Below are 16976 nucleotides of genomic sequence, written 5' to 3' on the forward strand. Positions count from 1 at the left end.
TTAACGAACGGACCAAACGAAACCATGTTTTCCTTATAATAGTATAGTATAGATTTAAAAAAAACACCTAAAATTACTCCACTATCAATTCTATTATATTTAAAATAGGACACTTATATTTAAAAAAGACACATATGTTCATATTATATTTGAAGTAGAAAACAATTTAAAATAGAACACATATGTGCATATTATATTTGAAATAGAAAATAATTTTTATTTGAAATAGAAAACAATTTAAAATAGAACACATATATGCATATTTGAAATAGAAAACAATTTTTATTTGTAATAGAAAACAATTTAAAACTTTTCATATAAAATTTAAATTAAAACAAAAATAATACCACGAGACTCAAAAACACAACCACCCACGGAGACACCATCGGCCCATAGAGACAAACACTATTCCGCGGAGACAGAGACGGTCACTCATCAAAATCAAATGACTTTCAGGTAAATTTACACCACATAGTTGTATGTATCTATATATACAAGAAATTTAAACCAGAGAGTTGTATGTATCTACGTATACAATTTGATTGCAAACTGTTTGATAAAGGTCTCATAAGAAAAAAAAATCGGAATTAAAGATTCAAGGAAGTATATTGGTATGTGTCTTGCTGTATATTATTGGTATATTAGTTGTAAATAGGAAAAAAAACTGAATTAAAGATACAATATTGGTATGTGTCTTGCTGGGGCTTTTCTAGTATATTGGTATGTGTCTTGCTGGGGCTTTTCTAGTCGAGTGATGCAGGATGTGTTGGAGGTAGTGCTATATTTTGTTTGCGTTTCTTCAAGATTGGTTATCTTTTTTATTTATAAAATTCTTGTCCTCTAGTTGTCTATTCAGTACTCTTTAATTACTTTGATTATCTATTTGTCGTTACAGTTGATAGTCCTGGCATATGCACTTTGGTTGGCTCCCAAGGACTCTAAAGAGGTTTTGATTGGGCTTTCTCAAGCTTTAAGGAACTGTATATAGAAATGTTACAATTTTTGTCTTTATAATTTTATTTTTCAGACAACTTCAATGAATCCTAGGCTGACATTTACTTTTTCATCTAAGTTGACATTTACTGTTCATAAATGACAGAGCTCTTGTAGGCCTTTCGTATGTGAGATTCGGGGATGTGTTTTTAAGATATCATCCTTTTCACAAAGTGAAGAACTATTCAGGTTTAAATTATAGTATGTTATGCTTGATTGCTATTGTATTGTGAAGTTGGGTATGTATATATATATATATATATATATTTGTTTTTATTACGAAATGTCATATTTGTTTTAAGGTTTAAACAGAGTCAGGGCGTGGAAAAGTACAGGTTGCTGATTACAAAATTGTTGTTATGTTCATGGAAATAATAGCTCAGGAGCAATTAACCGTAGTTGCTATTCATTCTGCATGTATCCTGGTGGGCAGGTAAATTTTATTTTCTATTATGCAAAGCCTACAACTATATTATATTACATTTAAACTTTTATTAACTGCAATTGTCAAAGTAAACAGGATGTTTGAGATTAACGATTAAGTTTTTTACCTTGTGTGATATTTATAGTTTGACTGTATATTTAGTTATCTACTAAAAATAAAAGAAGAAGAAAGTATACATTCTAGAAATATTGAGATGCCTGAATTAGTGAATTGACATTTGATGAAGCTGAAGGATATTACAGAAATTTTTGATTTTAAGTTATTTAAATGGTTATTGCAGGTTGTTCTCAACAGTACCAAGCCATCAGAACTATGTGTTAATGACATGTCTTTTTCTCGGCGTTATCTAAATGGGCGAATTCTGCTCTTGTAGTTACTGTCTCAGCGGAGGATTTCAGTTTCCTTAATTTCAGGGACCTCTTGCAGGGTTGACTTTTAGGTACTATTTTACTATATGGTTCAACTCTTAGGGTTTATGATTGTGAGGGGTTAGCTTGTAAACTGTTTCGATGCTGGGACAAGTCCTCTTTAAGGTTTCATAGAGCACTATCTATTAACGACATAAAGATGATTCTTCTCTATATTAGTTGTAGATTATATTTTGTGGTGGAATGTAAAAGTATCTAGAATTTTGATATATAAGCTTGCTTGTAGGCTTTTTTTTTATTTTTATTTTTGATGCCTAGGGGATATCTTTATCAATTTGTTTTTAGCATTGATGGATCGTATCTATTCATACTTATTTTTTTGATATCACAGTTTTTCTAATTTCTATAATGGTCGTTTTAACCATTAGTACAATTTTTGTTATTATTTTACAGAGGAAACTTGAGCAAAGAGCAGCTTTACTGGAAGGGGCAGTTTCGTAGTCCCTGTGCAAATAGTTCCTGATTTTCAGGGTAAAAAGTTATCAAGTAGGCCCTAGGAGTCTTGGATATTATCTTGAGACAGATTACGGCAAAACAGTATGTTAGAGACCTCACTTTTTTTTGTTGATATTGATATGTATTTATATATATGTGTGTGTGGATCTACTAGGGTTACCAGGTTGATTTTATCATTGAAAATTAAGGACATTGGTTGATTTACCCTGCATTAATGGGAAACCAAAATGACCTCCTAATTTCCCAATTGATGTGGACTCTTTTTCTTACTACTTTTTTCCACTACATCTCTGCCAGCAAAGTTCTATTGATATTAACCTTGGATAGTTCTCTTTAGTTTTGCACTACGGTATACTAGCAACCCTACACCAAGGCATCAACTACAAATTCCTTGTATGTCATGTAATGAATGTAAACTACTAATTTTCCACCTGGTCATATGCAAATTTAATAATCAGGTACAAGTAAATTTGTAAATGCAAATTACTATGCTAAGCAAATTTTAATAGTACTGGAACTAAAATATTTGGTGTTCACAAACATAAATATGCAGAACCTGCTAAAATTGGACTTTATTAAAACCTTGCTAAATTGTCTGATTGTTTCTAGTGAGCATGTTCATTGTATCTCAATGTACCTCCTTTTGTAGAGGATGTTTGTGAGTTTCAGTTCTCGTCCTTGAGCAATTTACCTTCATCATTGCTTCCAAATGATGAACAGCGGGAGGCTGTTGAAAATTTGGTAAATATGCTTTAACTTGCACCAACTGGAAAGGAATAGTGCTTGCAGCCTTAATTTACTCTAAATCCTGTACAAGTGGTCCTATAGTCTGACCTTCAGCATTTTACTTCTTCATTGACCAAGTTTGTGCATGCATGTAAATATTGTTTAACTAATGTCATTTTAGCCACCGTGCTATAATTTGTCTGTCTTCTACTTCGGTATGCATTTGACTATATGCTGAGTATAGACGATTATAAACCCAAAGGTTAGAAGCCTGTTAGTTGCATTATTTCTCTTATAACCCCACTATGTATTATGGTTTGTCTTTACATGATTTTCCATAGCTAAAATTTATTTGCTTGAACTTTTTAGTGGTTGTCCAAGACTCGAGCGACTTACAGCGAGGCCTAGCTTGATGAAGTATGATATTGAGGCTCTCCACTTCATCTAAGAGGATGTATGACCACTTCTAGTACTTGAGATTTTTTTTTAATGTGGTAAACATTTGGTTTGTGGACAATTTGGTGAACATTTTTTGAAAATTTTGTTATAAATAGTTATGGACAACACCTGCCCGGACGTAAGTTAAATATGAATTTTAGTTTTGCATAATGTATTGTTCTAATTTCATAATAAATGTGAATAATGATAGATGCTTAATTCACAGGGCGTATAAATTATACGTACGAGAAGGTGGAAAATGAATAACAGAAAAGAATTTCTCTAGCATCATTTTGAGGTTCAGGTATTCCTTGTTTACATGTTTGAATTTTTTTTTGTTTTTTTATACATAACTTGAAAAATGATATTGCTTTATGCGTAGTGTCCTCAACAAGAAGGCACGGACTGTGGTATTTTCGTTATGTGGTACATGCACGACATAATCATGCTTTCTCAAAAAAATTCCACCATAAATTGGAAAGTGGTAAGAAAAATAATCTCAACATTGTTTTACAAATATTGATCAAATAGACATTTTTTTAATATTTTGACTTTCATATTTTGAAGGGTCTTGGCTCAAGGAACTTTATCAAAAATGAAATTAAAGAGATACGAGAGCTTTGGGCACAATTTTTTACTTTAGAATATTCCTAACAAGGTAATTTTTTTTTTTACTTTAGAATCTTCGTGTTTGTTATAATTTTCATGATTGTGAATTTATTATTTATTGAACATTTCAGAGAAAAATGAGAACGGACGGTCAATCATTTAAAAACATCTCATGTTCGTGTAAAAAGACAAGATGTAGTTTTGCGATCTTGATTTACAGAAAGAAAAGGGGGACTTGAAGATTTTGAAGTATACTTGTTAGGGGAGACACGTTATGTGTTATTTTATCCGTAAGGAAACCATGATAGAAAGAGTTGGATGGTATTTGTAATTCAATATATACTTTTCTTCCAAGATTGGTATATTTAAAATTTCTAAATTTTAACGTGGACAATTTAATATTTTGTTGTAGTGTATTTTTGGGATGTTAGTATTAATTGTATATTGAAACAAGTTTATAAAAAATATATAAAATATCAGCAGAAAACAGGAAAAACAGTAATTTTTCAGTGACAAAAAGCGTCGGCATTCTAGCTAACTGACGCTATTGATGAGAAGCAAGTGTGTCGGCATTTTTGCTAACTGATGCATTCGGTGAGAAGCAATAACGTCGGTGAACAAACAGGAGAACCAGCACAACAGGTGACAAGCAATAGCGTCGACATTGGATATAACCGATGTAATTAATCAAACCAAAAGCATCGGCATTTTGTCCAACTGACGCATTGCAAGGCGACCAATAACGTCGTTTATATATATAACATCGACGTTATAAGTCAACCTACAGCGTCGGTTGATTAACCTATGATGTGTGTCGTTTAACCGACGCAATTAATGTTTTTGTGTCGCTCGTTTAACCGACGATGTAGGTCCATACCTATAGCGTCTCCCACACTTATTTCGCCACTTGACCGACGCCTTAGTGTTGTTTTAACCGACGCTAAAAGTCCAGTCTGCACTAGTGATCCCTATGTAGATTTCACCCTTGAGGCCAGATTCGGAGACCCCTGCCCTTGAGCCAGAGTCTGAGATGCCTAAGACTGTACCTGTTAGTGTGGGTGACAAGTTAGCCTAGGATCGAGACTTTGTTTACTACCGCATTCCTGAGTTTGGAGCTTTGGTGGATAGGCTAGCCCGAGAGTCTAGGCAGAGTGCTTCAGTTATGGATGATGAGTGGCGAGTTAGGGTGAAGATGGTGAAGCAGGTTTCCAGGAGGAGATTGGATAAGGGACCATCCACTAGTGATGCTTATGCTAAGGCCCGGAGGCTGCATAAGATCAATCGCTGGATGGTGGATGTATTGAGAGAGATTCTGGATGATTAGACAGGACTGTTGGTTGAGCCCGTAGTTGTTGTTTTTTAGCGCCGGTAGGCTTTGGGAGACTTGGTCAGATGGCGGGATCCCTTTTTCATTTATCATGTTGTATTTCAGAACTATATTGTAGTAGTAGTTGTTAGAAGTTAGGGGTAGATAAGGGGATATTTTCCAATTTTTCCTCTGTTTAACCCTGCTATAATATTGTACCTTATTTCAGAACTTGTGATAGCCAGACTTATCTTTATGTACCCTTGTTTAAATAAATCCATTGTCTTGTTTTCCATTGTGCACCCTAAATATCTCATAACTGTTCTAAATATCATCTTTCTATACAACCATGTTTTCGTATAACCATGTTTAAAGATCGTAAAACTCTATTTTGTGCCATGATAAAACAATACTGATATGAGAATTATGTAGTAATAGGACTGTATGTGCAAATTGGGTAAAGCTTAAAACCCGCAAAAGCTATTTTATAGAAAATGTTGATATATCTATGCCATGTTATCATATTGCTAAATAATTACTCAATCAGGTTTGTAAGAAATGGCCAACTCACCAGGTCACCAAGAAGAAGAAATTCCAACTCAAGACCCAAAAATAAATCCAGAAACCACCATAATGAGCAGACTTGCTCAGCTTTTGCAACAACCCGTGGCCCCTAAAGTTGGAAATTTCAAACACATTCAATCTGTTCATCCCCCAGAGTTCTTAGGTTTGCCAGACCCGATTAAAGCACAGTCATGGTTGAGAGAAATGGAAAAAGCTTTTGAGTTAGCAGAAGTTAAGGACGACAAGAAAGCCCAGTATCACTAGTGCAGAGTGGACTTTTAGCGTCGGTTAAAACAGCACTAAGCGTCGGTCAAGTGGCGAAGTAAGTGTGGGAGACGCTATAGGTATGGACCTGCAGCGTCGGTTAAACGAGCGACACAGAAGCATTAATTGCGTCGGTTAAACGACACACGTAATAGGTTAATCAACCGACGCTGTAGGTTGACTTATAGCATCGGTGTTATAGATATAGCCGACGCTTCTGGTTTGATTAATTGCTTCGGTTATACCCAATGCCGACGCTATTGGTTCTCACCTGTTGCGTCGGTTCACTAAAATGCCGATGCACTTGCTTGTCACCTGTTGCGCTGGTTCACCTTTTTGTTAACCGACGCTATTGCTTCTCACCAAATGCATCAGTTATGAGAAATACCGACACACTTGCTTCTCATCAATAGCGTTGGTTAGATAGAATGCCGACGCTTTTTGTCACTAAAAAATTAATTTTTTTTTCCTATTTTCCATTGATATTTTATATATTATCTATAAACCTGTTTCATTATACAATTAATACTAAAATCCCAAAAATACAGTACAACAAAAAATTAAATTGTAAAACTTAAAAATTATATATTATAATAAATTTAGAAAATTTAAATATACCAATCTCGGAAGAAAAGTATATACTCAATTACAAATACCATCCAACTCTTTCTATTATGTTTCCCTTACAGATAAAATAACACATAACGTGTCTCCCCTAACAAGTACTTCAAAATCTTCAAGTCCACCTTTTCTTTCTGTAAATTGAGATCGCAAAACTACATATTGTCTTTTGACACGAACATGAGATGCTTTTAAATGCTTGACCATCCGTTCTCATTTTTCTCTGAAATGTTCAATAAAAAATAAATTCAGAATCATGCAAATTATAACCAACACGAAGATTCTATATTTCAGTTAAATGTTTGAAATAGCAAGGTAAGAAATGCTTTTATGCAGAACCATACATATTGTAAACAAATAAAATCAACTAACACATCCAATTATAAAATGGTTATATGCTTCTATCAAGTACTTATAGCATAAATGGAGGATCTAAAAATTTTAAAAAAATTACCTTGTTAGAAACATTCTTAAGTAAAAAATTGTGCCCAAAGCTCTCGTATCTCTTTAATTTCCTTTTTGGTATAGTTCCTTTGAACCAAGATCCTTCAAAATATGAAAGACAAAGTATTAAAAAATTTTCTATTTGATCAATATTTGTAAAACAATGTGGAGATTATTTTTAATCAAAAATATTATCAGCTCATTACAACCATCTTTTGCAACACCGATAAGCATATGCTGGTCTCTGGTGACTGTGCGGCTCAAACCGCATCATTCACCTCAAAACACCCCAGACACCTAAAAAACCCAGAAAATCCAAATATACCTCTAATCTTTACCACCTGAATTAACTAAAAAAACCAAAGCAAGATTCCCCATGCTAATAAACTACCAGAGAACATAAACTCCCAGAAAAATTTCCACTCCCCATAGGCAAAAAGACTTTAAAAACAAGCACTTCCAGCCTTATTCTAAAAAAAACTAGCAAGATCAACAAGCAGAAAATCCAGAAATATAAGCTGCAAAGAAAAAAACATACCATCCAAATCACCATCCAGGTCCCATGCAACCAAAATTCCAGAGAACCCAGAAAACACAGAGAAATTTCAAATCATCACAAACAGAAAAGCCTCTGACCAAAAAAACCAGCAAAAACACCATCCAAATCAGACTCAACCACTTAAAAATCCACCACCCTGAGCACCATCCCGTGAGCAGAACAAAAGCTTCAAACTAATACGTAAATGAAGTAATAAGACGGCATTAGTCCATGTTCATATTCCAGTATCTTCTTATATTCTAATTCTATCCTCCATTTTGGTTTAGTTTATTGTATGATTAAACCTTTGGAGATCAACATAAAACTAATTACTAACCGACTAGCATTATACTAGCTGACATGTATATTACGTGGCTATCACTATTGATTCTTTAGCTGGTGTAATCTAAGCAATCAACACAGTTAAGGCTGTGAACTTTACGCAAAGAATCATATTTTACAGATATCCTTCAACATAGTTATAAGTAAAAAAAAAACTAGAAAACCCACTAGAAGCAATAAAGGCAGGATCTTGTGAGTTGTGACTCCAATTATACAAACTAAACAAGTAGCTTGGAACATTTTAGTAAAATTAATTACTAAAAATGCAATCTTTGTAACACCATCAACAATATTCACTAATAATCTTTATCTAATTCTTAAAATATAACGATCAAGAACTAACAACACTGAACATCATAAAAATCAAACATCAATGCACAATAGTAATAATTCATATTCAAGAATTCAATTGAAAAAAATAATTATACCCATATGTTCCAAACAAAGTTATAATAACCTCAGACCTCAGCCTTCAGACCCCCCTTAGAGCAGCAAATATAAATCAAAGCATTCTTAAAAATTGTTTTGCTTGTTAGGGAAGAGTATCCAGGTTCCTGATTATGAGAATTTGAGTGCTGATTTAGCTGGTGTAATCTAAGCAATCAGCACAATTAATGCTGGGAACTTTACACAAACAATTAGATTTTACAGATAATCCCTTGAACACAGTTATAAGTAAAAAAAACTTGAAAACCCACTAGAAGCAATAAAGGCAGGATCTTGTGAGTTTGACTCCAATTATACAAACTAAACAGGTAGCTTGGAACATTTTAGTAAAATTAATTAATAAAAATGCAATCTTTGTAACACCATATATAATATTCACTAATAATATTTATCTAATTCTTAAAATATAAGGATAAAAAAATCAGCAGATATATCATACTTATATAATATCAGAAGGTCACACCTGCTATTTACAGTAGTTTTAGTTAAATATTAATGTTTCTAACGCAATTCTCTCTCAGTAGCTCCATGCAAGCAAGGAATCAAGGAATCAAGAAAAGAGACTCAATCCATCGAACTAGAATTCCAGCTTACAATGTTGAAATTAAATTATCTGTTGGATTAATTATTTAATCTAAAAGTGTTTAATTGTTTTGTTATTTACGTGTATGTTTTATTTGAATAATCAGCTGTGTATGTGTTTCCATGCAGCTAGAATAGGTCAAGTGTTTCAGTTGGTTTAGGAGAGTCGTGGAGATAAAACAGGTATTCAGTTCCTGGTTTATCGTGGCCACCTTTAACATTTAAATCACTTCAGTAATGTATTCAGGAGTTATACTTTTTAGTTTGAATAACAATCTCAGCTTGTAGAGACTTATTGCTTGAGTAATCGTTTAGTATTTTAGTTGATAGCTTTGTTTACATCCTATATCTGGTATCAGAGCCTACACCACGACCACTTTCAACCTGAACACTGATGGCAACCACCAAGGGAAAGGAAAGCTCATTTGGTCTGAGTTATCCTATGCTTACCAGAACAAACTACACGGCATGGGCCATGAAAATGCGCGTCTTTATGCAGGCCATAGCGTGTGGGAAGCTGTAGAACCTGAAGATCCCAAGACGGCGGTTGAAGACAAGGTTGATAAGCGAGCACTGACCATAATTTACCAGGGCATTCCTGAGGATTTACTTTTGTCGATTGCAGAAAGAACAAATGCTAAAGAAGCTTGGGACGTGATCAAAACAGTACACCTGGGTGCAGACAAAGTCAAGAAAGCGAAGGCTCAGACTCTAAAATCAGAGTTTGAATCACTCACTATGAAAGAGACTGAATTACTTGATGATTTTTGTATGAGATTGAATGGCTTGGTAACAAATATCCGAGCCCTGGGGGAGACAATTGAGGAAGCATATGTGGTTAAAAAACTCCTTCGAGCTGTACCCACCAAGTTCCTACAGATAGCGTCAGCTATTGAACAGTTTGGCGATTTGGAGAAAATGTCTGTTGAGGAAATAGTTGGATCTCTTAAGGCCCACGAAGAGAGACTGCGTGGCAAAACGGAGAATGGTGAACAACAGCTTCTTCTTACAGAGGAAGAATGGATTAAGAGGGAGAGCAGAGATGGCAAATTGCAGAACAAAGATGGTCAGTTGTTATTCACACGGGATGAGTGGTTAAAATGGGGAACCAGAGGGAACTCTCGCAGCACAAATAAAATCAGAGGTAGAGATGGTGCTAGAGGTGGATGTGACAGAAGTAAGGTACGTTGCTTTAACTGCCTTGTTTATGGGCATTATACAGCGAAGTGCCGTAAACCCAGACGAGATAAGGAAGAAAGAAATGAAGTAAACTTGGCTCAAACAAATGATGATGAACCAACGCTCCTCTTGGCAAAGTGTCAGGACGTCAAGAATGAAGCCATTTTTCTAAATGAGACAGCTATACAACCGAAACTCAGCAGGACGGATACTGGTAAAGATGGTGAATCGAGTGTATGGTACCTTGACAACGGGGCCAGTAATCACATGACTGGCCAACGTTCAAAGTTTAAGGTGTTGGATGATAACGTGACAGGGGAAGTTAAATTTGGTGATGGGTCTACCGTAAAGATACAGGGGAAAGGATCTGTTCACTTCACCACTGATGATGGCAAGGAATGTGTTTTTAAAGAGGTATATTTTATTCCAAGCTTGTGCAATAACATAATTTCCTTGGGTCAATTGTCTGAGAACGGTAGTAAAGTTATTATCAAGGGAGAGTACCTGTGGATATATAATGAAAGGAATGTTTTGATAATGAAAGTGAAAAGATCCATGAATAGACTGTACAAGGTGGTGATTAAAGGTACTAAGGATGCTTGTTTGTTGACGAAGGCAGATAACATAACTTGGTTGTGGCACTCACGACTGGGTCATGTAAACTTTAACGCTATGATGCTTATGTCCAAGAATAAAATGGCATCAGGTCTACCAGAATTAACTCACCCCAAGGACATATGCAAAGGATGCTTGATGTCTAAACAGACTAGACGTCCCTTCCCTTCACAGACTCAATTTACGGCCAAACAACGCTTGGATATGATCCACGGAGATATTTGCGGACCAATCTCACCACCAACACCATCAGGTAATAAGTATTTTTTGTTATTTGTTGATGATTTTAGCCGTGCTATGTGGGTTTATATGCTTAAGGCTAAAGACGAAGCATTCACACATTTTAAGAGGTTCAAGATCTTGGTGGAGAAAGAGTCAGGCCAGGAGATTAAGGTTCTCAGAACAGACAAGGAAGGTGAGTTCTGTTCAAATGAATTCACAAAATTTTGTGAAGAAATGGGCATTGCTCGACACTTTACTGCACCGTACACTCCACAACAAAATGGGGTTGTGGAGCGACGTAACCGAACTGTAGTGGCCATGGGAAGAAGTCTGTTAAGGGAGCGAAATATACCGTCATATATGTGGGGAGAGGCCATTAGACATGCTGTGTACCTGTTAAACCGTTTGCCAACTCGGGCACTCGTGGGAGCAACACCATATGAATCATGGACAAATACAAAGCCACGGGTAGATTATCTCAAGGTATTTGGTTGTGTTGCTTACATGAAAATTCCTAGTGTGCACACAAAAAAACTTGACAATAGAAGCAAACGTGTTGTCTATCTTGGAAGGGAAGCTGGAACGAAGGCATATCGCCTGTTTGATCCCAACACAAGGACTGTGCACATCAGTCGAGATGTTTTTGATAAAGCACAGGGATGGGACTGGAGTGAAATAGAAGGAAATGTTACAGAGCATTCATTCAGCCTACCTGGTGCTGAGTTTGCAGAAATAAATGAGGAAGAAAACTCTCAATTCACCAACACGATGGAGGGTGATGAAGAGGAGCACCACACTCCTCAATCTGCAGAACCTCAATCTGCAGAGCCTCAGTCTGCAGACTCTACTACAAGCCAAGGAAACAGGACTGATGGTCATCTCAATATCGAGGATACTTATGATGGGAGTGAGCCACCACGTAAATTCAGACTTCTCAGTGATGTTTACAATGAGACCGAGGAGACAGAATTGAACGAAGAGCTTGCTGATGAGCTACTGCTGGCTGGCATTGATGAACCAGTAAATTACAGTCAGGCAAGTAAAGAAAAATGTTGGAGGCAGGCCATGGACTGTGAAATTGAAGCAATAGAACGAAACAAGACGTGGGAATTAACAGACTTGCCGGCTGGACACAAGGCGATTGACTTGAAATGGGTGTACAAGATTAAAAGGGATACAAACGGTGAAATTTTGAAGCATAAGGCAAGGTTAGTTGCAAAGGGGTATGTTCAAAAATATGGTGTCGACTTTAAAGAGGCTTTCGCTCCGGTAACAAGGATGGAAACAGTACGTCTCTTACTTGCATTGACAGCAAAAAATTCTTGGGAGGTTCATCATTTAGACGTGAAGTCAGCCTTTTTGAATGGTACACTTTATGAAGAGGTGTATGTAAGTCAGCCCGAAGGTTATGTGAAGGATGGACAAGAGCATAAGGTTTACAGGTTATTCAAGGAGCTGTATGGGTTAAGACAGGCTCCGCGAGCCTGGTATACTCAGTTAAACAAAAGTCTTGAGAAGCTTGGCTTTACAAAATGTCCTCCCGAACATGCTGTGTACACGAGAAAGGAGGGAGATGAATCATTGATCATTGGTGTTTATGTCGATGACTTGATCATTACAGGTACAAAGGTGACAAACATAGCTGAGTTTAAATTGCAGATGGGTAGAGAATTCGAGATGTCAGATTTGGGAAAATTAAGCTACTACCTTGGCATAGAAGTTGATCAAGGAGATGGCTATATCAAGTTGAAGCAGGTGGCATATGCAAAAAAGGTACTTGAGAAGGCAGGTTTATCTGATTGTAATTCAGTTAAGTTTCCAATGGAGTCCAAGGTTCAGATGCACAAAGACGAGAAAGGAAAGGCAGTAAATTCCACAGAGTTTAAAAGTATGGTGGGTGGCCTGAGGTACTTGGTTCACACACGCCCAGACATTGCATACGCAGTGGGGGTGGTGAGCAGATTTATGGAAAGACCCACTATATTACACAAAAATGCTGTTAAGAGGATCATGAGATACGTGAAAGGGACACTAAATTATGGTTTAGTGTATACTGCAGGTCGAGGAGACTATATGTTGTCTGGCTTCTCAGACAGTGATCTTGCAGGAGATGTCACGGATAAGAAAAACACAGGTGGTATGGCATTCTATTTGGATGAGTCACTGATTACATGGGTATCTCAGAAGCAAAGGTGCGTTGCATTGAGTTCGTGTGAAGCTGAGTTTATGGCTGCTACTGCTGCAGCATGTCAAGGAATATGGTTGCACAGTCTACTGAGTCAAATTACAGATGTCAAGGCTGGTCCAGTGGTGATTTACATCGATAATAGGTCTGCTATCGATTTGGCAAGGAACCCGGTATTTCTTGGTTGTAGTAAGCACATAGACGTGCGTTATCATTTCATACGTGAGTGTGTGGAGAAGGGGTCTATCATCATTAAACATGTGTGTACTGAGTTGCAGCGAACAGACGTCCTAACGAAGCCCATGTCTATTGTCAAATTTGAGAAGATGCGTGCTTTGCTGGGAGTCAGGGACCTTAATCACTTTTAGATTAAGGGGGAGTTTGTTGGATTAATTATTTAATCTAAAAGTGTTTAATTGTTTTGTTATTTACGTGTATGTTTTATTTGAATAATCAGCCGTATATGTGTTTCCATGCAGCTAGAATAGGTCAAGTGTTTCAGTTGGTTTAGGAGAGTCGTGGAGATGAAACAGGTATTCAGTTCCTGGTTTATCGTGGCCACCTTTAACATTTAAATCACTTCAGTAATGTATTTAGGAGGTATTCTTTTTAGTTTGAATAACAATCTCAGCTTGTAGGGACTTATTGCTTGAGTAATCGTTTAGTATTTTAGTTGATAGCTTTGTTTACATCCTATATTATCAACCTTTGCAATAGGTAGCTATACTTGAATTCCTACCTACAATTGAGTATGGTTGCCTATAGGACAATTGGTGCTGGATAACATAAAATTTAATATAATCCATACCAGACTCCTCCTTTTGGTCAGGAAAAACAATCAACCAAAACTTTAAAAAGTTTCATATGTATCATTATAGTTAACAAATATACCCAAAAATCCAATACCAACTCCTCTGCATTTTTAATTCTACTTCAGGATACACTATTATTCTACTTTAAAAGTCCAGAACATAATGTACATGAAAGTATCATACATACCTCATTGGCATACTTGAAAATATGATCTTGTGCCTCTTTTTGGCTAAGCCATTGCCGCATACACACCACTGCATTGCCTAACCAAAGCATAAAATATCAACAGGTCCCGATGATCTGCCACTACTCTATAAAATGAGTAAAATAAATCCAACTATATTAGTATGCATGTTAAAGTCAACTGCCGCAATGAAAATATATTACTGGAGTGTACAGATAAAAACCTGAGTATCAGCACGTGGAGTTAGTTGGAGTATGTCACAAGTTAATCAACACTTTAATCCTCAATTTGTCCATGAACCTTGTTTTATACTTAGTTATATACTTGTTTTACTAGAAAGTGTACGGAGAGAATATTGAGAAGCTAATACAAATTTACTAAAGGTACTAAAACAGGTAACAAAGTCCTTAGACATAAGCTAACTTTTGGACTCCGAGACGCAGAGCTTTCTAAGGCTTTCATGGTGTTTTCTTGTAATAAGCTTCATAACTTACATACTCTATGTAGTACAGCTTTATCACAAGGAAAATCATTAAATCTGACAGATAACAATTTTTTAAAAGTATTTTCCCAAAACAATTAGTTAGTCATAGCTTTCACGGGTAGTCTATTTAGATATTGCTTTAATTGCAATGAATAACAGTTAAAAACCAGTATCTACCTCCGTCAAGACTGCTCCACACAAATGCTCAATGGGGCCTAATAGATTAATCTAGTTTAAGGTTTTTCTTATCTTTACAATTTTCTAGGTTTTTAAAGTCTTCAAAGCTAAGAAAAGACTTCAATTTTGTAGAACATATCTCATATTAATCATTGGAATTCCCACTTATTATGTTCTTGCTTTGATTTTGGAACCTGTCAAGCCGTTATAGATTGATATGAAAATCACATTCCACAATATTTTTATCTTACATAAATATATTTGGAATAAGCAAAACATAAAAATGGATTGGATATTACCTTTCTTTATGTCCTGCAACTTAGTATATATATTCTAAAACCAAGAATCTTGAAGCAAGTTGGTTTAACAAAAGATAATGAAAATTTGACTACTTTATTAACTAGTACTATATACTTGGCTGCACCAAATTGAAATAAGCATCACCTCTTCTCCTTTCTGAAATATAATTGTCAGACAATTTAAAAATGTGCAACTGCTCTTTATATTATCAATGGATTTTTGAGGACAAGAGTGAAATCTGTATATATAAATTGTTGCACCAAATTGAAAGAAGCATCACCTCTTCCCCTTTCTGAAATATAATTGTCAGACAATTTAAAAATGTGCAACTGCTCTTTATATTATCAATGGATTTTTGAGGACAATAGTGAAATCTGTATATATAAATTGTTACACGTATATCTGATCAACAAAGTGACACTAGCCTAGCTGATACCACAAAAGAGTAAATATCATAAGGTCATGCTTAGCTGGAATTTGTTACAGATTCAAAACGTGTATGTATAGAATTCTGTTAGGATATTAGTGACTATATTTATATATACTCTTTCAGTCTGTATTTCAGGAACAAGTTAATTCATTTTCATAATAACAATTACATTGGTTCATCTCTCTTTGTCTCTGTGTGTGTTACATTTTGTGATCATCTCCACTAATGGAGTTTCTATACACTAATTGGCATAAATATTATTAGAGATCAAATAGGCGCTACATGTGTGCATCTGGGAAGACAGAGAGGAAAAATCACTTGTCAAGAATGGGTCATAAACATATAATTGAGAACCCTAAAATTAATTTAACAACTTCAATTATTTCAAAATAGAACCCTAAAATTATGCCCAAAACTGAATTTGAAATTAAGCACTCTCAATCATAAGCAAAAATTAAATTTACAAAAGACTTGGTTGAAAAACAGAGATAGGATTAGTTGAATTCGTAGTACCTTCAATTTCCAATTCGAAGTAGCCCATGAATTCAAATCGTAGAGAAGCCCATTAAATCAATTTAAACTCCGTGTTTTCAAGATTGAAGGAGATAAATGAAGACCCGATAGAATGGTTGATGCAAATGATGACTCAGATTATATTCAACACTTAATCAAAAATCTGCTCTGGAAAGTATGTTCGGTTTTAGATCTTCTCTCCTTTGTAATACATGATTAAGTCCAAAAATATATAAATAATCTAGAAGTATAGTACTTAGGATACATGAACTTAAAAACCCCTTTCGAAAATGCTATGCAAGGGTTAAAAATAGATAAAAAAATTATACTTAAAATATGTTAACTATCATAATGTTTCAAAACAGGCTATACTAGTCTAAACTAAATTAGCGCTCATTAGAGAACCGCTACGTGAATTTTTTTTATTTTTTTAATTTCTTTGTATTTTTATATAAAAACCTATATAACATTTTTCACAAAAACGCCATGTAAGTGTATCACTTGTGTAGCATAATTAAAAAACGTTATGCAAGCAGTGTCTTCTAAATTCGATTCTTTAGTAGTGATATGGACGCGAAGAGTATTTGCATTAGTGCACTATCCACTATCCACTGATTTTATCCACTGATTGTAATTAAAACCTCTGTGTTTATTTATATATAGAATTAAAA

General features: G+C 35.3%; 1 protein-coding gene and 1 long non-coding RNA gene across 22 annotated transcripts; one reads left to right on the forward strand and one right to left on the reverse strand.

Annotated features, from left to right (window-relative positions):
- Positions 1-338: 338 nt before the first annotated feature.
- On the forward strand, positions 339-4521 carry LOC141679139 (uncharacterized). 19 transcript variants are annotated; one of them, XR_012558056.1, is made up of 11 exons: positions 339-456; positions 896-980; positions 1100-1182; positions 1372-1426; positions 1719-1877; positions 2260-2403; positions 3418-3502; positions 3713-3790; positions 3869-3970; positions 4054-4144; positions 4227-4518. XR_012558056.1 is itself a non-coding variant. In XM_074485636.1 (11 exons), exons 2-5 carry the CDS (start codon positions 912-914, stop codon positions 1786-1788), a joined length of 309 nt encoding a protein of 102 aa, XP_074341737.1. In that variant the 5' UTR covers positions 339-456; positions 896-911; the 3' UTR covers positions 1789-1877; positions 2260-2352; positions 2972-3063; positions 3418-3502; positions 3713-3790; positions 3869-3970; positions 4054-4144. The 19 variants fall into 19 exon arrangements, 8 of the variants coding, with proteins under 8 accessions (XP_074341737.1, XP_074341736.1, XP_074341734.1 ...); XR_012558050.1 differs by having other exon boundaries at positions 896-992; positions 1296-1426; positions 4227-4516; XR_012558053.1 differs by having other exon boundaries at positions 896-992; positions 1306-1426; positions 4227-4516.
- Positions 4522-6794: 2273 nt separating this feature from the next.
- On the reverse strand, positions 6795-16578 carry LOC141676519 (uncharacterized). Of its 3 annotated transcripts, none has more exons than XR_012557054.1 (5): positions 16306-16578; positions 14404-14528; positions 7833-7925; positions 7305-7396; positions 6795-7073 (listed from the first exon to the last, which is right to left on the reverse strand). It is a non-coding gene; the product is annotated as an uncharacterized LOC141676519 (long non-coding RNA). The 3 variants fall into 3 exon arrangements; XR_012557052.1 differs by having other exon boundaries at positions 7833-8026; XR_012557053.1 differs by lacking the exon at positions 7833-7925 and having other exon boundaries at positions 16306-16561.
- Between the last annotated feature and the right edge of the window lie 398 nt (positions 16579-16976).

Source organism: Apium graveolens, chromosome 8 (genome assembly GCF_009905375.1).
Source record: "Apium graveolens cultivar Ventura chromosome 8, ASM990537v1, whole genome shotgun sequence".
In the NCBI taxonomy this organism is placed as follows: domain Eukaryota; kingdom Viridiplantae; phylum Streptophyta; class Magnoliopsida; order Apiales; family Apiaceae; genus Apium; species Apium graveolens.

What these genes read in the sequence shown, in the direction of transcription:
- LOC141679139 (XM_074485635.1), top strand. Translation starts at nt 912, where the DNA reads ATGCACTTTGGTTGGCTCCCAAGGACTCTAAAGAG. An exon ending in CTCCCAAGGACTCTAAAGAG is followed by an intron (nt 947 to 1,099) that starts GTTTTGATTGGG and finishes CATAAATGACAG; the next exon opens with AGCTCTTGTAGGCCTTTCGT. An exon ending in CAAAGTGAAGAACTATTCAG is followed by an intron (nt 1,183 to 1,305) that starts GTTTAAATTATA and finishes AGGTTTAAACAG; the next exon opens with AGTCAGGGCGTGGAAAAGTA.